The sequence below is a fragment of the Haplochromis burtoni genome, unplaced genomic scaffold, assembly GCF_018398535.1.
Source record: "Haplochromis burtoni strain Fernald_Lab_line unplaced genomic scaffold, NCSU_Asbu1 Contig_131, whole genome shotgun sequence".
Classification (NCBI taxonomy): domain Eukaryota; kingdom Metazoa; phylum Chordata; class Actinopteri; order Cichliformes; family Cichlidae; genus Haplochromis; species Haplochromis burtoni.
This window is the reverse complement of record NW_024582492.1, coordinates 1,507,509-1,528,296: the sequence shown is the minus strand read 5'-3', so window position 1 is coordinate 1,528,296 and position 20,788 is coordinate 1,507,509. Positions and strand designations below refer to the sequence as shown.

The 20,788-nt window shown below is 40.0% G+C and overlaps 1 protein-coding gene across 1 annotated transcript; it reads right to left on the bottom strand.

Moving 5' to 3' along the window:
• Positions 1-330: 330 nt before the first annotated feature.
• Positions 331-20,362, bottom strand: dcn (decorin). The gene is made up of 8 exons (XM_005930231.2): positions 20,186-20,362; positions 12,210-12,430; positions 7,554-7,666; positions 6,239-6,452; positions 4,982-5,095; positions 4,637-4,730; positions 3,217-3,355; positions 331-1,783 (listed from the first exon to the last, which is right to left on the bottom strand). Exons 2-8 carry the CDS (start codon positions 12,409-12,411, stop codon positions 1,583-1,585), a joined length of 1,077 nt encoding a protein of 358 aa, XP_005930293.1. The 5' UTR covers positions 12,412-12,430; positions 20,186-20,362; the 3' UTR covers positions 331-1,582.
• Between the last annotated feature and the right edge of the window lie 426 nt (positions 20,363-20,788).

The window sequence follows — 20,788 nt, the reverse complement described above, 5'->3', positions numbered from 1 at the left end:
GATCGCTTATTAGTCTGGTTTTATTCTGAAATGCAGTCAGCTGAAATAATGAAATTGAAATTTTTAGTGTTTGGGTGCATGTGTTTTTCATTTGATAACTCATCACGCTTTCATTGCACATTTCCAGTCTTTGCCAAGGTTCTCTCTCAATGACATGCCTCCTGTTAGCATTCGAATTTGATGTGAATTTATGTTCTATATAAGTGAAGATTTCTCATGTTTAGTACGTTCGCTTGATCATTTGTGCTATCCAGTGACCTTGGAGCTAACTCTCCATTCACACCAAAGATAATAATGCTAATTCTGGTCATTGTAACCATTAAAAACTGCTACTGTTTCCACTAGTATTTTTATTTTGTTCATGACAACTTAGCTGGAGCCCCTGCTCCGAAAAAAAGAGGAACACGTTTGTTGCTGATATATTAAGTCTGAGCTATGGTAAGTGCTTGTGCATTTAAGCAATGAGAGGTTTTTATACAGCATTTATATACAGCATCTATACATACAACATTCACACCAATATGGTTGCTGCTGGCATGTCAGTCTACATAGACCCTCCAACTTCCAACAAAAAGAATAAAAAATAAAAATAAAGGGAAGGTAAACATGAAGTAGATACATACACGCATTAACACGACAATAAAGAAAGCATCAGGTTCAAGTTGAAAGGAAAAATTAAGAGCATGCATATAAATCTTTGGGCATGGCTTCTGTTTAAAACATATATGATTTATTCTACATTTAACAAGCTATTTTCACCTTGTTTTATGGGAAGCACACACTTGGAACAGAACAGGAGATGGAATGTGATGGAGAAAATATATAAAAAGATCCAGAGCTAAAACAACATGGAAGGAAGCACAAGATATCACAAAGCAAATGAAATCACTGCTGCTTTTATCTCTACTTGAATTGAGAACAATTCAAATAGACACTCTGTGTTCTTGAAATGCAGCTTGGTAATATTACACTTTGAAGTCTATTCCTAGTACACAGGCAATATCTACTACATTCTAGTATACCGGTTGTTAAAGGGTAAAACACAAGTTAACCCATTGCTGCCTGCTCTACAGGCCAGCTAATTCATACAATGCTACAGGTCTAAAAGGCGATTAAATTGAGATTTCCACTGAGTGAGATTTTTTTGTTGTTGTTGGGTTTTTTTTTTTGGTTTGGGTTCATCTTTTAATTTGTTGTCCACTGAATAAATTGCACATATTATACACATTAATATGTTACAGCACTTATGTGAACATATATGCAATATTAATGCTTGCGTAACTGGTCCCGTGAATGATGTGCCCTGTGCACGAAAGCGTCACTGTAGTGTGCTAGTATTTGCAGTAAGCTGTGGGTACTATCGTTGCACAAACCTTGAAGCTGAATATTGAATCTGATACGTTGTGTTTGAGGTCCACAGAGTTTTGAAATGAGTATGCGAATTAACTGTATCATCATTTGTGGAAAGGCAGTGTTGGTAGGGAGTCAGTGTTGTGGGGCTGTTGTCGAACACTCACACATACAAAACTCTCACACACTCATTTACAAACACACACTTCCTTGCAGTGGCATGTAGGACGCTCTACTTCTTCCTGTAGTTGCCGAGCTGGATAGCGGAGCGGTCAAAGACACAGCGGAAGGTGACTGGCTGAACTTCCCAGTAAGGCACGGGGTTGCTGAACAGGCTGATGCCAGAGTACATGGCCTTCTTGGTGTTGAAGCCGGGAGGACAGAAGTCCTCTGTTCCCACAGCAGCAATCTTGTTGGCATGAAGGTAGACCACCTAGAGCAGGGATTAAAATAATAACAACATTCGGTCACCGAACGTGCATGGCAATAATTTGGCTTTTCCAGAATAAAGCAGATTAAGAGGAAAATAATATGTCTCAAAATGAATGATAGCAACAACCAAGCCAGGCTGTTTTTCCTTCTCTCTTCAGAATGTTTAACTAAAAACAGTGGAGAAAAGGACTGCATACATGCTAATCAAGTGGTGTGTGAAAAATATGGAGAACTCAGGAAAATGACAAAGCTGCTAGGCTCTAGGAGCAAAGGCGGGAAAGTGGCATAACATTATAATGTTAATTACAGACTTCAGAGTCACCCTGCTAAATATGTCATCATATACAATGGAAAAGTCAAAAGACAGAACAAAAAGCATGAAAGAGACTTCTATAAATAATTTCTTTGTATGTGGCACCTTTTCTAAACATCTGGTTTCACTAAAAACAATATTGTTGTCCACCTTTCTTTGTTTTTTTTTATGTAAAAAACACCCTAAATATTGCAGTGTAGTTATTCTTACAGTTGCAATAAAACCTTCTGTTATGCAACTTCTATCAGTCCACATCGGCTGATACATTTCTGCTCATTCTATTGGTAAATCTCATAGAGGGTGTGCTATTTAATGTGCTCCAGCATGCTTACAGTTGCTGCTGCCTCTGCAAGTTTCTCCTTCTCATACTGTATCTGATCGTCATTTAATTATTGCCATGCCACTTTGGGCTTTCCACAGACTTGCGTGGGATGTCCGGGAACAGGAATTGCAGATGAATCACACAATATCCTTTTTGACTCAGAGAATGGAAGTGTCCCAATCTGTGCTGGAAGTAAAGGATTTGTGCAAACTGTGCATAGTTTCCAAATTTGAAAGTTATATCAACAACCTGGTTCATTTCTTCCAAAAGTCTGAGATGTTTGCTCTTGACAACATTCACAGAAAAAGGTAGTTTGTAATCTAATACGTTTTGATCTATTGAGAAATTCAGGGAATTACCTTAAATGAAGGAGCCTTCTGAGATAAGATTGAAGCACTAGTTCCACATTTGAGATATCAAAGTGCCAAACTAAACGTTAAATGGCCCGTCTACTTTCCCCCTACTTTCCAGATCAGATTGTATCAGTGTAAGCTACCAACAGTCAATAAACAAACAAAAAATGAATCCATATGACTTGAGTTATGAAAGCCTTGGCTGACTTGTAATCGAGCATTGTTAACCTAAACAACCCAAATGAAAAAAACGCAGCAAAGTAAACTTTTTCAGCATGGTTTACATCAGAGAAAAGGAGCTGTGTGTGATCAAACCATAAGAGAATGAGAAACATAACTACAGTGCTGGAAATAAGTGGTTGCAATAACAACGCTCCTTTGATTAAGATGTGTATTGAAAACTGGAAAAGTGCCATAATCCTAACGTTAATCAGATGAGTATGTACCTGGATGTACTTATGGTCGGGCAGGCCAGGAGGCACGCTGGTCAGAGCATTGTTGTCAAGGTGCAGCTCTCGCAGGTGGGGTGTGTTAGCCAATGTGCCGTTTTCCACAGAGCTGATCTGATTGTAGCTCAGACCCAGCCTGCAAGAAAAATCAGGAAGTAGAAAAAAGTAGTACATTGCAAACTAAGCCAGTGACATTCACTCCAAAGTCCTCAATAGCTAATAAAATGAGCTGAAAGGAAGTGAGAGAGATTTACCAGAGGAAATGCGCATGCAGGAAAATATCCACACCTGCTGCAGAGCCCAGAATCTCCCACTCAATTACTTCATTATGAGAGAATGGAAAACAAAAAGCATCTTATGCTCCTCTTCCCTCAACTTCTGCATCAAAGTGTTCTTTGTTCTGGTTTGGTATGCCATCCCTGGCATAATCTGAGCAGTGATCTTATAAACACGTTCTAGTCAAATTTATGAGCAATCCAGAAACCACTGTTTAGGCTTTAGGGTTTTCCAGACAGAAAATTGCTTAAACAGTAACACTGCAGCTAGTTTTCCAGGTCAACAAGCCAAACCAAAGAGTGGAAACACAATTCGAAAAGGTAACTCATTCAGAAAGGTACATTATCATAAATTATGAGCCACAAGCTTAGACTTCAGCCTGCTGTACAAATGTCTGGTAGCTCTGTATGATATCAGGGATAGCAGATATTCTTGATGTAGTACTCATGTCAGGAATAGAGCTGCACTCATAGGAGCCACGCCCACCAGCTGTCCAAACCTTTTTGAGTGGCAACCAATCAGAAAAAAGCTGCCTAAAGGGAGCAGCAATGATGCAAAAGTGACTGCAGAGAAATGTGACAAAATGTGCACATTCAGAGCTGAAGCTGACAAATTCAGATGACCTAGGATTAATGGAAAAAAGTGCGTGTCTTAAGAGGCTTACTTCAGTCTCCAGTGAACCTCCCCAGACTGTTCTTTATGTACTGCAGAAAAACCTAGCTCTGCAAAACTCAACCAACTCCAAACCATAGGAGAGTGAGTGCCCCACTCACTCGGCTCCCTTCTGACTGCACTCCAGCCTGTCTGCAAGCGACTGCAGGCACCCTCAGCTTAATTATCATTCAATTACAAACCCCATAATAAACTTTTTCCCTCTTACACGTAAATATGTGCCAGTGCTCTACTCTTAAATCCATTTGGGCATCTGCATTTTTTTTTTAAATTCAGGACTCTGGATAGTCAAGTTTTTCTCCTTTTTTCTAAGCATAAAGCATTAAATCTACAACTACTACAACTACTCACAGCCATGTAGTTGCAAGTGGTTAATACTGCATTGAAGAAGTGGTCCCACCTGCACTCACTTTAAAGCTCAAAATGCAAAGGAAATCACAGTTTAAAATGATAAACATATGCATATTACTTTGCCAGGTTATTTAGGCCCTTGAGCCTGTCAGCTGTCAGCTTGGTGATTTTGTTTCCATCCAGGTGAAGCTCAGAGAGAGAGCTGGGCAGACCTGCGAACCCACAAGACAATAGATCCACATCAAAAACCAAGTGGTATTAAGAGGTAGCAACTTCTATGACTTCTTCAATCTTCTGTGACAGAAAAAAAGCAAGAAGAGGATATTTCTAGTCTAGGAATATGCAGTATTCCTTCTTTCTTTTCTTTTTACACTAAACCAAGTGTTTCACTGTAAACTAAAATCCAGTCGCATGCACAAATCTTCTTTTAGGAGTTATTTGTGGTAATAGATGAGCGCAATACCTTTGGGGACCTCTGTGATGTTAGTGTCTGCAATGCGAATGTAAGACACCCTTTTCAGGTCAGCAAAAGCACCGGCCTCAATTCCTGCAGTTTTCAGAGGATTGGATCCAAGCTCTGAAAAAAAAAGATGGAATTGAGGACACATGACGAAAAAAGAGAAATGGATCCCAAATTAGTTCCTCCCTGGATGTGTTACGGGAACAACGAGGGCTGACTTATGAAATAGTTCTGTTTGCACAGTCATCTTTCTCCATGCCAGATTTCCTGGTTTGTCACGGAGCATCATTCTCATACCACTTTCACTGTATTTCAGCTGATTGAATCCACATGCTGGCTTTAGTTTAATCAGTGACACACTGATACTTTATTTGTGGGACAGGGAATTTTAAGAGTTAGATATGAGTTATCAAAGGGAGGAGGAAATTAATGGGACAATTCACAGCAAGTTTTGGTGTTAGTTGCCCAGATTTGGAGATTTCAGTAGTGAAAACCTCTTTAATCTTGCAAATATAGTGAAGATAAACAACTCCTGCCTTTTAGTGTTCCAGTACATTTTAATCAAACAACTTAAGTTTGATATTGTTATTATTACAGCAGAAGAATTGATAATTGAACCTAAACACCAAATTCTAAGCTATAAAAACTGTAAGCTCATCATTTTCTACATATATGATTGGGAAAGAGTCACACCAAATTGGGAAGATGTGTTGGTATTTTAGGAGAACGCAGGGAGTTTTGTTACATTTGTATGATGGTAGGGCCTCTGCCTTATCTTGCTTGTAGGCTGCTTCACTATGCTGAACAACTTTGCGATTTCATGTATGAAATTTGCACAAGCGTGCAATCAGCTAACATTAGAACCGAGCCAAGGGAAAAGCACCGATCCTTCTGCAGAGAATATTCAGAAGAATGGAGACACTAGCTCCAAAATTTGGATCAATTCATAGCAAAACAATCTAGATGGATAAACAGCAGTACAGCTCATTGCCCAAATATGCACATTTGATTTGTAAACTGTACATTTCAGCAAAAGAAGTGGGGGTTGTATTTTAAGGTCACACACAAAACATTAAATCAACCTTCCCAGGGGCCGTCAAGCCACCAGCTGCATACTGGGTGTGTTTACATGAGCAAGTTCGCTTCTTTTCAAATGAAAATCAGACCTGCTAGCTATTCCTCTGTATGTAATTACTTGAGGGAAGAGCAAAAGAATATATATAAAGATAATGTAGTAACTATATCAGTAAATTTTTATACCCATGACGATGACATGGGACATGCCCTGGAAAGAGGCCTTTTTAATCTTGGTGATCTCATTCTCATGGATGCGAAGCTCCTGCAGGCTCTTTGGCATGTTAGCCGGCATTTCCTTTAGCAAGTTCTTTGACAGGTACAGGCGCTGCAGCTTGGTCAGAGGGCTGAAGGCCTTGGGGTGGATGATAGTGAGTTTGTTGTTCACGAGGATCAGAGCCTGTAAGAGGGAATACAAGGGAAATAATATGATATTCTTGACTGTAAAATGTTTTTATTGCTGCCTAGTGTCTATAACAGTGTTAAAGTTAATTAAAAATGCATGAAATGATGAGTTCAAGGCATTAACAGCAACATTTCAGTCTAGAAAATACAGCAGCAGCGTTTCACATCCAGATCACTGTTTGATATTTATTTATATGGAATTTGAACATTTATTTGAAACTTTACACCTTGGTGGCTTCTAGTTTTTCCACTGAGAAAGTTTCACGGCTATATGCACCGTAGGACTGTGAAAGAAATCGTACTTTCCGAATAAAACCGCAACAAAAACAAAAGATATTTTGAACCCAGCAGATGTTGTGGTGGTGGGTGTTATTACTAATGCATTTTCAGAGGAATCTCACTCCTGCTGTTGCCCTCTCTTGGAGCAGACATGAAGCAATATGTGGTATGTGGACCAATCCCCTTGTGAGGCCAGGAAACAGCTCTGGCTGTCAGACTGAGGCATTTATTGCGAGAAGGAAAGCTACGAGAGTTCAGAGGTGTAAGGCTGTGAGGCCTATAGGGATAATGCTTTCCATGGACTGGGGGACTGTGAGAGGGGCAGTCGTGGTATTTACTATTTGTATAGGGAAATGGAGGTGGTGCTTTATGGAGGTGGAGGATCTATCCAACATCAAAAAATTGATTTAATACAAGACTCTGGCTTCCTCCCACCGTCCAAAGACATGCAATTTGTGGGGTTAGGTTAATTGATTAATCCAAATTGCCACTAGGTGTGAATGTGGGAGTGAATGTGAGTGCGAATGGTTGTCTGTCTCTGTGTGTTAGCCCTGCGACAGACTGGCGACCTGTCCAGGGTGCACCCCGCCTCTCGCCCTATGACAGCTGGGATAGGCTCCAGCGCCCCTGAAAAGGATAAGCGGAAGCAAATGGATGGATGGATGGACAAGATGTTTCCCAATGTGGATAATCAAGTTTTATGTTGAAAGACAGCTGTGGTGAGTTTTATAGTTACATAACTTCAGACATTATATAATGTTGGGAATAACAAATGGTTCATGGGCACGCGACCCTGTGAAAGCGAATGATCTCTTACGTGTAGTCCTTTAAGGTTCTTGAAGTCATTTTCCTTGATCTCAGTGATCTTGTTGTTCTGCAGGTCCAGCAGGGTGGTGTCATCTGGAATATCCTCAGGGACAGCCTTCAGGCCTAAACGAGGCGATTTCAATAAGAACCTGATTAACTGCATGTGTGGTTATGACAGTCAGCAGCATACAAGTGCAATAAATCCATCGGAATGATGGATGGTGGAGTTTGAAGTAAGGCGGTGACAGTGGTGGTTCAGGTGCTGAGAGGTTAACCACACTCTGACCCCAAGAGGAAATGGATACAAAACGATTACCCGCTATTCTTCCCTGGTTTCTGTCCACCTTTGTCCGACTGTGTGAAAATGTGTAATGTGTATTTGTGGAACTTTGTGCTGTTGCCAGAGGCAATGTGTGCTCAGCATGAGCTGCAGGAAAGACAGTTTGGACACAGATGTTTGAATGTGATGTCTTGAGTTACTGGTCTTCATCCTGGGAAGGAGGATTTTTTTTTTGTCAGCTAACATGTGTGGATTTTTAAACCATCCCATAAAAATAATCAGATTGATACTGAAAAACATGTTTTTTTGAGCATCACTCAGTTTTTTTTGATAGTGTGGATTAATCGATGATTTCGATTTTTCAAAGCAATAAACAAAAACAGGTGTAGCTGATTTGATGATTTGTTTTTAATTTGAACAGCCAAGAAAAACTAATTTTTCACAATTTCACACATTTCATTTTTAGGTCCTTTAAACTTACAAATCCACATGTGATAACTGTTGTGTGTTTGTCTGCCTTGCAGTGTTACTGAATAAAGCCTCTCCATGATGTCTGTTGCATACTGGCTTGGGAATATCTAACAGTACAGGATGGTGCTTTGACTTTGAGATCTTAAGAACAGACATTCCAAAGGGACAGAAAAACTATTTGATGTGCTGCGAGGCACACATGGTGGAAATGGACCTTGAAACAAATTTCCTTTGGCATTAATGCAACTGCATACCTGGACACTGAGGTCACATGAGATCCTTTTGCTTGGACTTTAGCGCGGCACGTCATGAGCAAATTAAAAAAAGGCATCTGATGTGAAAGACAGCTTTCAAAAAAGTTGAATGAAGACATCTAGGAGATTTTTATGCTTCTGTGGTGATACAAAAAAACATACGGCGAGATTCCTAATGGGCAGTTTACATTTGAGAGGAAGAGGCGTAGAATAAACTGTTTAACAAAAAAAGTTACACTCTGTTTCTCCACTCCATACGTATGTCTTGACAAATTTTGGCTCAATAACTTGTGACTACTTCTGTTTGGCTCACCCAAACATTATTTCCTGCTGGTTTGTTTTTCTGTCAGCTTTTCCAACTTGGCAGTGCATGACACATTAACACAGCAGTTTGTGGTCACCATTACATCACTGCACTGTATAGCTCTAGTCTTACACACACACCTTTTATTATTCTTTTCTAAAAAGTCAAAACATCTCTGCTTCCACGGGCCTAAAACTCATTTTTTGATGCCTCTATTGTAAAAGCAACAATTTTGTAGAAAGCCAGCTGGAAAAACTTTCAAAAGGATGTGTTTGTGGTTTCTAATAGAAGCAAAAAATACGCCATATATATTAATATGTCAGGCAAATGACAACTGCTGAAAAATATGGCCTTAACCTAGTTTCCAACATCTGTCATCTGCCTCAGCTAGACACTATTTATTACAATTTACAGTCAACTATCTGGTGACAAATACAGCTTAATAAGTACTCCATGTAACCGGAGGTTTAGAAGAAAAATGGGTGGAACATGTGGTGCTGACTATCCAACAAAATACATGGTTTTATGACGGCATGTTTCATCTGCAGATTCATTTTTTATAATAAGAGTGTCAAATTAATTAAAAACCACCCCTTCAAAACATTTAACTTAAAACTTGGCTAAAAAGAAATGTTTTCTATTTGAGTGTGAATAATGATTTGACATCTCATGTGTGGAAAAAAAAATCTTGCACGAAACTCAAAAACATTCAAGATAAAGGGCGTTGTGCAATAATCATGCAATCTGATGTGATTCAAAGTAGTTGAGCCATAAATGACCTGAATATGAACTCCATAAGGCCCAACAAATGCGTTATTTTCTGGACACGAATTTTGGCTTAATTAATGTTCTCCATGTGATGTCATGCACTCTTTGTTGGAGAGCTGTCTGCCCTGTATGTGATACAATCACTGGTTGCTAGGGACAAATCTGTATCCCTGGACTGGTTAGTAGTGATTCCTGAAGGTTGCTGGCTTTCTCGTAGGTGAAATGAGTTGGCGTGGTTGTCTGTAGTTTTTCATGTTGGTCTGCAAATACTCGCTGCCTAGCTGCCTTAAAAATAAAATCTGAGCCTCGGCACTGCAGCCAAAACATTTCAAAAGCAAAGCTTGAAAGAAAAACGCCTCATTACACAATAGCAAAAGTCTAATGTTAAAAAATGTTTAAAATTACAGCATAAATTAACTGAATGTTTCACTTCTTGGTTTTCATCTGTTAGCAATCGGGAAATGAGCAAGAAAAAACTGGGCTTCGAGTTTTGTCCTCACTTCACTAATCACTCAGTTTTATATCAGAGTGATTACAATCTCAAGTGCATGATTGCTTTGGAGTAGACTGGACTAATTTGGAGCCTTACAAAGAATTAATGACACTATTTATGAAATTTCCTGTCGTTTTCTGGAACTGTGTCTGGGAAGGATGAGTTGTCACAGAACCAAATGGCTCTTGGGAAGTTTGGGACTTTTTTGGGTTGTTCAGAAGGGTGTGATGCCCAGGTTGCTCACTTTATACCGTCATATATTTTTAAAAGACAATTAGCTTTACAGGTTTAATGGGGGATTGCGCCATTTTATTACTGGTAATGGAAAAAGAAAAGCTGTTCTGCAGCCTGTCAGCAAAACCTCTTTCTCACAGATATAATCGCAACTTTTGACCCTTACACCGGTTTTCCCCCTGAATGTTTTAACTGTCATCGTGCCAGCAGCAATCAGCCTCACTGAGAAAAATCCAAATCTCTGAGTTCTTTCAGACATTTTATGGCCAGACTTGTGTGCGTCCAAACACATGCAATGTTTATTCCTGTGTGTGTGTGTGTGTGTGTGTGTGTGTGTGTGTGTGTGTGTGTGTGTGTGTGTGTGTATCTGAGCATTTGAATGTCTATTGTGGATGTGCCAGCAGATCTGCGGAGCAGATGGGGGATCTGGAAAATAGTGCTGATGCAAGAGTGGAGACTAGAGTTGCATCTTTGGGGAAAGTGCTGCTGCTCACGGCCCCTCTTGGAGTAATGACATAATGGAACTGGTCTCTCTGACCGTCTGTGTTTGTGACTGCCTGTCTGTCCCTTAACCGTTTGAGTCGCCTGCTCATATTTGTTTGCCCGTCTCCTTATGCTTCTTTTCCAGAATCTGAAACATCTTTTGTTTGTTTATGCGATGTCTGTCTACTCCTCATCCTAGTATCCTCCATTAGTGACACTCCTCCCTGTCCTGCTCCTTCTTGAAGCTCATACTTTCCAAACAAAAACAGGGCCAAAGAATTGTCAAACCGAACTGCCTAGTCAAGCACTTTTACATAATAACCAAATATAAATGAGGTCAGGGACTTTTGTGTGTTGGATTCTGAAAGATGACTGAACCTTTTGTGTATGCCATACGTGAGACAAACATGGCAGATGAGGTCCAAACAAAGAAGATGACTATTGAGTAAATTGTTGTGAGTGTGATGAATGAAAAACCCAACTAATAGTAGTTCTAACCTTGGTAAATAAACCATGTAAACTTATAGAAGCACTTTTTGGTTAATTTAAGGTACTAGAATATATTTATGAAGTCCAGGTTAACCTTTAATCTCTGCTGCGATTAAAGAAAAGCTGTTATCCAGAAAAAGAAGATAATCTTGTTGTTACAAGAAATGAAATAAGACTTGCAGCATCTGGAAGTATTTAATGTATCAAAACAAGTTCTCTGGAGGACTGTGCAAGAATGAGTAACACAATACACCCTTCCAATGACCCTTTGGGTTTGGGCGGAGTGAGGAAAGCAAGTGACTTCTTTCAGGCTCTTAACTCCTTCCCCCATAAAGAACATTTGGTGATCTCTCCAGTACCCTTAATGATGAGTTTTCACACCTCTATATATAAATTAAGATGTGGTTTGGCAACTAATAGGGTAGCACTAGTGAACTGTACAGGGAGAAATAACCATCACTACCTGATGCACACCCAATCTTTTTTTAGGAAGCAGGCCTGAAATATGACAGAAAAGAGAAGCTATGGTTACCCCTAGTAGGTGTCTGAGGAGGAAAAGAGTTAAAAAATGTAATGCCATGAATGGTACAGTGGAACAAGCTCAGGCATTTTGAGTCTAGAACAGGACTGCAAATGAAGGACTGAATGAAGAAAACATTTCTTTTCACAAATGTTTAGGAATTAGGCCCTAAAATAGATGTTAGCTGTGCTCAAGCAAACCCAAAAGAAACATGCAAAGCATATCTTTACAGGTGATGGAGTTCTGTTTGTCTATATATACTGAAAGATTTTGGACTTTAACCATGGATAATTCTCATATTGTTTAATCAGTGCTAGAAAACAAGTCTATACAACCATATAAACCACCACTGGGAAGTGTATTGCCTTACCAAGGTCAGAGCACTGGATCACACGCAAGTGGCACTGGCATCTGAAGGGGCATTTAGGGCCTCCAATCACGGGGGGCAATGGGGACTGAGTAACAGGGTCCCCTGACCCCTCATCCATCATGAAGTCTAAGAAACCAGACTGACGAAAGGGCAGAGCCCAGCAGGCGGTGACCAGGAGCAGAGAGAGACAGGCAGACCTCATGGTGCTGATAGTAGGGAGCCTGAAATGACACAGAAGGTTTTGGGTGGATACACTTTGAATATAGTCTTTTAGTTTAGAAAATAAGTTTAGAAAATACCAAATTCTGTTGAATTGGATGCTGTTGAATGCTGCAATAAGTCAAAAGCAGACAAAAGAATGCAGTTTATAAGAAAAAGAATAAGAAATGTAGAAGTAAAAACACCTTTAGTTTAAAGAGATTAGTGAGGGTCATCCGACTGAGGGTTCCCTTACAGATACTGTTAAAAATAACAATCATATAAAATAATATATTTTCATTTTCATATTTTTAAAATTTTTTTTTTACATTGTTACAATCCACGTGTCAGCCTTATTGTGACCATGGTCAAGTTTGCATTTCTACTGTTACTGCTGGAACTAGAGAAGGCTTAACATTTAAACATTTATAGAATGAGATATACAATACAAATGAAATGAAATGAAAGATTTCCTTTATCTGTCCTTTTGGCACCTAAGTTTCAGTCTGTAAGAGAAAATCATCCACTTATCCCCTTCTTACATAGAGCCTTTGTGTAATCCATGTGGATCCCTGGGTACTTTTACACCTACACCACATCAACATCCTATCCCAGCACAAACATGGCCCACGTAGCCTTTCATATTCACACGATGATACCTCCCAGTCCACTCTAGAAAAAACATCCAGTAGTGCTCCATGCTTCTCCTCCTGTATCACCAATACAGCAAACCACTGCAGAATTGTCAGTATTTCTGTAGGTTGTATTGCAAACTTTGCTGAAATTATGAGGTGTATAAGGTGAACAGGAACAGGAGACAATATAGTCTCTTTCATACTGTATCACCAATTCAGACAGAGCACTACCCAAACTCACACCGAGTCCTGGCTGTCAGATAGTCCAGCGGTCCCCAACCCCCGGGCCTCGGATCGGTACCGGTCCATGAGTCGTTTGGTACCGGGCCACGAGAGTTGAGGCTCAGGTGTGAAATGTATTTTTTTCAGGGTTTTTATTGGTTTTCAGCATTATTTTGTTATCGTTCTTATCATTAACTCGGTTTTCCTGGGTCTTTTCAAGTGTGTTATGAATAAATCTTCTTTTTTCGGTACCGGTACTAGTTTTATTTTGTTGTATTTATTCGCGACACCTTAAAGGCCGGTCCATGAAAATAATGTCGGGCATAAACCGGCGCAAAAAAGGTTGGGGACCGCTGAGATAGTCTACTGACATTTCCTGTATCTTCTCATGATAAATTCACTTGGAAAATCAAAGAAGGTGATCCTGTTGCTATCTAGATGGGAGTATGCTTTCTGCAGCACATACTGCAGATGTCTGCATGATCCATTCCCAGATTTGGTCTATATGCAAACCCTATCCCTAGACATGAGGACTTCATCTTTTCATTAAGCATTTCATTCAATGACCAAAGGATTGTTCATAAATCAAAATGAAATCCTTTTTGGGGAGATAGTGTGGTCACAAAATTTAATGTGTTCTGTGATTCTGCCAGCAAAACTGTTAATGTCCTGTCCATGAGGTGAACCAAGTACTCTGGTTCCAGTATGTAGCATCAAAGAAGTCCCGGATTACCTCTACAGGCTCATTTTCCATTAATTTTTACCTTTTCATTAAGCATGTTTCATATTTTTTGCACCTGTTTCTTTTTTTTAATAACCATTTTAGCTAACAGCTGCTTGCGTTTTTACAGTAATTCAAAGAAGATGCATGACAAGAAATTTCATGGCTGCAGCTGTATATCATATTTAATGAGCGTTTGCTTGTCGAACACTTCATCTTCTGCATGGGTCTATATCTACAGTACAAGTGGAGTCGCTGGGAGAATCCTACTTCCTTTTTTTTCTATTTCTAAAGATAACCACACACACACACACACACACACACACACACACACACACACACATGCATGCAGAGTCTCAAAGACCCAGCAATCTGCTTGTCAACCTTAAAGCCAAACGTTCCTCCTTCCCTCGTGGTGCCACAATAATTGAAGGGCGCTTTTGAGCCACAGCTGCTAACAAACAATTTTGGAGCTGCTGGTCTGCAGCCGACCTTGACCTGAGCATCATGACCAGGATGATGAAACTTAACAAAAACCATCAGCTGGCCAGGGTTAAAAGCAACTCCGAGGTTGCTTATATGGCCTCTGAGCACACATAGGATGTTAGTGGCCCATATGTTTATTTTATTGGGGTTTGTGTGACTGGGTTCATGTTAAGGTCTTCTCAAGTGTGGATGAAACAAAAAGTTTGTTTTAATGTGTGTTAACACAGGTGCCTGTGTTGTTCTTTTGCACTGTAGTACTTTTTCTATTCTATTATTAGGCATGTCACAATGAAAATACTAGATTTGTTGCTTAAACTATTTTGTAAGCTTTTTAGAGCGTGTTTGTGAGAATGGGAGTGAAAGTGAGTGCTGACGTAGTGCAAATCCTGGTTAAGGTTGTGTCGGGTCATGGTGATCACGGCTCAAAGTGACTCTCAACATGAGCAGTAATTATAGTCTCTGTCCAAAAAACAGCCACCGATTTGACACACTGTACAGCTTCAGTCCAGCGGTTACAGTGCTTGCATACAGTGTGACCAAGCTTGAAATCACATCCATTCAGAGGGGAATCAAGTTCGATAGGTTCGTTTCTGCCCCTTAACTTTCCTTGTTTTGCTATGAAGTGCAAAAACCAGAACCCCCCCCCCCAAAAAAACAAAAACAAAAACAAAACAAAGCAGCTGATTCTATAGGTTGGAAATGAGAAACTGGAATTGTGCCACATGATCATGTGTTTAATGTCCAGATTCAACTTTCTGTGCTTTAAAAACATGTTGCATTTGTTTTACTTGAATGTGTTGAATGAAAAAGCTCTGGTCTCAGCAAACATCTGATCCAGAGGACAAGTTGTTCCAGTCTTCCAAGGGCTGCGTAATCTTGGCTGTGTTAGGCTCTCATATCTAATCAAAGCAGAAAATTCAATCCAATAAAAACCTCATCTACGAAACTGAATGCAGTGTTCTTTAATTTTGTTGGATTTTGGGATGTAAGGCACTCGTAGGCCAGTATTATGAGTATTATGAGCCAGTGGATGCCAGATCATATGGTAGAACAGAACAGAACAGAAATGGCCACACATAACCAAGGACTACTGAACCTTATCTGTCTGCTTTGACCTCTGGCCAAAAACACACAACTAGATATACACGAACATGTTCACTGGTGCAGAATTTCAGTTTCCCTGCCATCAATCTGTCAGACGGTGTCCATAAACACTTCAGCATCTTTTAATGGAAGCCAGACATGCAAAAGGAAGAACGACATGAGAGCAATCTCAAACTGAGCTCTGTAAGCCTTTAACTGCTGCAGCAATACTGCAAACACAAAGCTTACTGCTTACTACTTCAGTTATATTCAGATTTAGGAGTTGATGATGATGAGAGTAAAATTATTTGAAACAAACCCAAGAAAAATAAATCTAAAAGCTTTTCAGACAGAGATTGTTGTTTGGGACGTTAACTAAGAAATCGGAATCATAGCTGCAGAATAAACTTTAAGTGGTATCATTATTAAGTTAGGTGTTTTTGGGTCAAGAGGTGTAGAAATTTATAAACTAGTAACTAGTAACTAAAAATTTTGGTCACCCAAAGTCTTTCTGTAAGCTTTAATGTTTACTCTAAAAACCCACAGACACAATGAAAAAGTTAAAATTCAACCTGCTGCACCCCAGGCATTGCTTCCTTAATTACCAGTCTGCTCAGATGCATCTACAGGATTGGCCTGCAAATCTGAAATATGGCTTCTCAAACAACCCGAAGGGCTGTCAGCCCTGAACAGCATGCAGGAACATGACTTGACCCTGCAAAACCCCAGATCACACCAGTGTGTGCATTTCTAATTCCCTCTAAGAAGATACAACTTTCTGTTACAGGATAAATGTGATTCACTTTATCACTTCCAGTTTTACAGAGGACACCACCAAGCTGGAGATACAAACATAACACTAGAAAATTTTATCATTTTGTTCCTAAAATGCAGAAAACATCTTTTATTTCTATTAAAAATAAAAACAAAAAAACCCAACTTTAATATATTTTTTTAGTGATTTAATGTTTGTAAAATCTCTAAATTACATTTCAAATTAAACGCACATGAAAGTGTGAACAAATAGTAACCGCATTAAACCATCTTCCAAACCTCCCTGTTTGATCTTTCAGGTCAGAGTGGCTTTATTCGAGGAACATGACGAATATTATTGATGGTGTGGCTGTATGCCAGCTTGGAAGGTGACAATGAGAAATTCTTTGTTGACAAAAAGTGGACAGAAACTAATTTGCAAAAGCTGCTAGACAAAAGGTTTCCTGTTATTGAGCTATGAAGCAAACACTTGCACTTTAAAAACAAATGCATGTTTGAGAAACAGTGCTGCAAAAAATGTCATCATCAGTAAAACAAAGATTAGCATGTGCAGAAGTGATATATAGCCAGTCATTGGAACCTAACTTGAGAAATATGTTTGGCTTTATACTGAGATTTAAAACACACTTGGATCAAGATACTGGTGTAGTAGCAATTTTTAATTGTCGTATTTTACTGCACTGAGACAACTGACGGTTTAACGACTTCCAAAGACTTTTAAAGGGCTTCCAGTGATCATTAAAGGCTTCTCAAAGCACTGGCCAAAGAATCAAACTAGGTATAGCAATGTGAAAAGCTCGGGCAGCTGTGAAAAGCTTTAATCGATAAGGTTACCATTCAACAATATTTTCTTACGTATCTGAAACCTGGGATTCATCAGTCCATGTCTGATGAAAAAAAGGGGGGGAAGGGTTTGACATTTCCTGTGGCGGTGGCATCCTTGTCAGTTCTCCTGTCTTCAACTTTTGTCTCATCTCCCTTCCCTCCCTCCACTCTCCCCCAAAACTGGCCTCAGCATTACTAATGAATCCCAGACAGGAAACGGAGCCTGCAAGAGGGAGTAAAGCAATTTTCCCTTCTATGCTTCGTCACTTTCAATCGACCAAAGTGCAACAGCAGAACAGAAACAGATTCGAGCTTTAAACACCACAGAGCTTTAATTTGAACAAATCAAACCATGATGAACCAATCACCATAAAGCAGACGCTAACTGCCACTCTCGACCCTTGTCTGCTACCTCGCTCCTCTCCTCTTAACTCTCCACAGGCCTGCTCCTGACTTAGCAGAGTGTCTGCAGGCCATGAATCACTGGAAGGTATTTACAAGGCCACAGGACATTTAAAACACATGTGGCCCCTTTAACCTATCAGCAAATGAATATGTTTCCCCCTCCCACATGATTGCACAAACACATATGCTTGATTGATGACTATGATAAAATTACTGAGAACTTTTAATTCAGCAGTTACCCAACAAGTCAGTGGTCGTTACAGTCAACGAATTTCTGATACATACTTGGGGGATTTTGTGAGGGAGAACATGAACATCTGAAAATATGCACAGACACTGCCAACAAACAATGTCAGTGCCAACGAGTTCTCTAAAATTAATATGAGTAAAGCCAAATCAGTCTTTCCTTCCGTGTATATCTGCATGATGGGATGTTTTAGGCTCCAAGAAAAACCCAAGGGTTTTTCACCACTATGATTCAAAGTAGTTTCTTCATAGAGAAACTAAAAGTTTCAGACTAAATAATATAACTGAAAGAACTTCTTGGGTCTTAAAACCTTGCCTGGTGTTTGGAATCAAAGTATGAGAAAGCCAGTGAGTGGTTAAACCACATTTCAGCTGTTCCATGTGAAGAGCTGTCAACCTGCCATCAGCCTCAGTCCCATTATCAAACGTCTGTGCTGTACAGACGTGGACAAACTGCCCAACCTTCTCCACCTTTCTTCTCTTTCCATCTCCTCCTCCCATTTTGTGCTCTCTTCCTTCCTTCCCAAGCCTTTCTCTCATAGCTTTTGGTATTTTCTTTCTCTGTCTGACCCCTTAACTTTGGCCCGAAGGACTGACATGTGGAACTTTCTGGTATTCCAACAAACACAGGGGGAAAATACTTCAAGGCTGATGTCCATTCAAGTTCCATTGTTCTTTTCCTTTTTTTGACCCAAACAATTGAATTCCAAATGGAAAAAAATGCCGTCCAGCTTTTAGTTTAAAATCTGGTATTTCTGGTTTCTGGTTCAAACATTAAACAGCTGCTTAGCCCAAGAAACTATGATCTGGAGGAGTACTTTTATTGCTCTGGGTGTATTTTAGCACAATGTGTATGCCTCTTTTTGGCTTCGATTCTATTCTAAGTGACATTTTTCTTTCTGTGTTGTTTCTAAGTTTTCCCCAGTTTTACTCCATTCCATTCAGTGTCATTCAGTGCAGCTGAGCCTTATTAAGTTTTTTTCTCTGCTGGCAAAGAAAGGATGTAATGAGTTAGCTCAGAGTTGTGTGGTGGCTTGCCGGGAAGTCTTCAGACCTCTTTGATAGAGGAAGCTGTACCATTACAGGATTAATGGTGCTGTGTGTTGCCAGGTAGAGGGTTTTTTTCATCTCCTCCTTTTTCATCTCCTCTTCTCACTTTAAGTTGCCCCTAGCAATTTGGGCGCTGCTCTGCTTCTGTGAAAACACAGTTGCAAATGCCACGGCGGACAGAGGAGGTATGTACTGAAAGGAAACAGGTTCACTGAGCAGACAGATAAGGGATTGGGGTTAAAATGGCCTGAAATGAGTCACTGAAATGGAAAGTGTGACAAGCACCAGCAACAACCTTTCCAATCAACATCTTGACATGCAGTAATGGGCTGAATAAACACAAAGAAATCCTCATTGTTGTCGTTTCAACTTTTTTTCTCCACTCATTTACTTGTAGACTGGCCAATACGCCACAGGGAAAGGAAAAAAAGAGAGAAAAAGAAAGCTAAACAAAGAGAGAAAGAGAGAGGGAGAGGGAAAAATGAATGCAACAAATCAGAATCTTTTCCACTGACGTTAGCAAATAATGACAAAAAGAATTAACCAAGTTAAGGAGAAAGAAAGTCCAAGTTTTCTCCCTTTTCCTCTCTTAAACCCTTCCATAAGCATTGCAAATCTGATTCTATTGCCATGTAAAAATACAACACATTTGAATAATCCCCTGACATATGGGTTACATCTAAACAGTCAACAAACAAGTGGCCAAACACTTCTCTGGTCAGCTGCCATAAAAACCAACAAATTAGAAATGCAAGTTAAAACTGTAAAGTGAGAGAACTTCACACAGTCCTCACTGGTGGATACTTTGGAGATCAAATACGGGGAAAAAAGAATACTTTTTTGGCAGACGAGCGAGGTACTGGTATCAACAGCACTACCACACCCCCTTCCCTAGTCGCTGCTTTCAGAGCTGTATGGAGATTGGACTGGGAATGATTAAAGTCTCATCACAAAGCCAAGAGTGCTGTGGGAACAAGGCTTGGCAACAAGTCGGGAATATATACAACACACACATGCACACAGATGCAAAATTAAGTATGAAAGGAGGCACACTTAAACCCACTTTGCCTCACATGTAGACACATGTTTAGAAAATAACATCGTCAGCAAATAATGTCAGTTTTATATAATGGACAAAGAGATGTTCCTAATTCATCCCTATATGTGTAAGCAAGACATTAAATGATACAAAAATCTGAAGAGTTATCTCAAAACTATTCTCAAACTAAACAAATCTGTTCACAGTCAAGCCCAAGTCGTTGTTCTTGAGCTAAGATCACTCATTCATTCTCAGATTTTCATCCTTTATCAGAGTTAAAAGATTAACCTACCTGTTCTCAGTGGAAGCTAGGCAAAGAGAGTGGTTGAGATGAGCTTGACTCCCAAAATCCAGTCGAGCAGGGGGATGAGACTGTGAAGTGGCTGAGAGGGCCTATGGGGTAATTGGACTCGGAGCGCATGCAGCCAAGATCAAGCAGGTGTGCTCTGTCACAACAAGGGGAGGGGAGAGAGAGAGAGAGAGGGTGAGAGAGGAAAAGAGTAGCAGGAGGGAAAGGGGAGTGAGACAGAAAGGGGGAGGGGTCCAACTGCGGAGCTCCTCTCAGGACCGAAACAATTGGTGGAGAACTTCCTTCGTGCTCGTGTGCTCCAAAAACAGCTGGGAATGGAGAAGGGAGGAAGGAAAAAAAGGAGAGAGAAAAAGAGGGCGAGCAGACAGAAAGGAAGAAAGAAGGGAAGATAGAAAGAGAAAGAGGCAGAGTCGAATTAAAGGCGGTGAGCAGGGATTCGTCTGGAAACAAACTACTGAGACATCTGGTAATGATAGGTCCTCTGTGGAGCTCAGCAGAGAACACTGCACACAAACTCTTTTTCTCTCTCTTTCACGCTCTGTCATTCATTCTCATTCAAACTCCACTGACTACCTCCAGGAAAAA

Coding starts and splice junctions, on each gene's coding strand:
- dcn (XM_005930231.2), bottom strand. CDS start 12,411: ATGAGGTCTGCCTGTCTCTCTCTGCTCCTGGTCACCGCCTGCTGGGCT. Junction 7,667..12,209: donor GATCCAGTGCTCTGACCTTG/GTAAGGCAATAC, acceptor CGCCTCGTTTAG/GCCTGAAGGCTGTCCCTGAG. Junction 4,731..4,981: donor CATCACAGAGGTCCCCAAAG/GTATTGCGCTCA, acceptor GTGGGTTCGCAG/GTCTGCCCAGCTCTCTCTCT.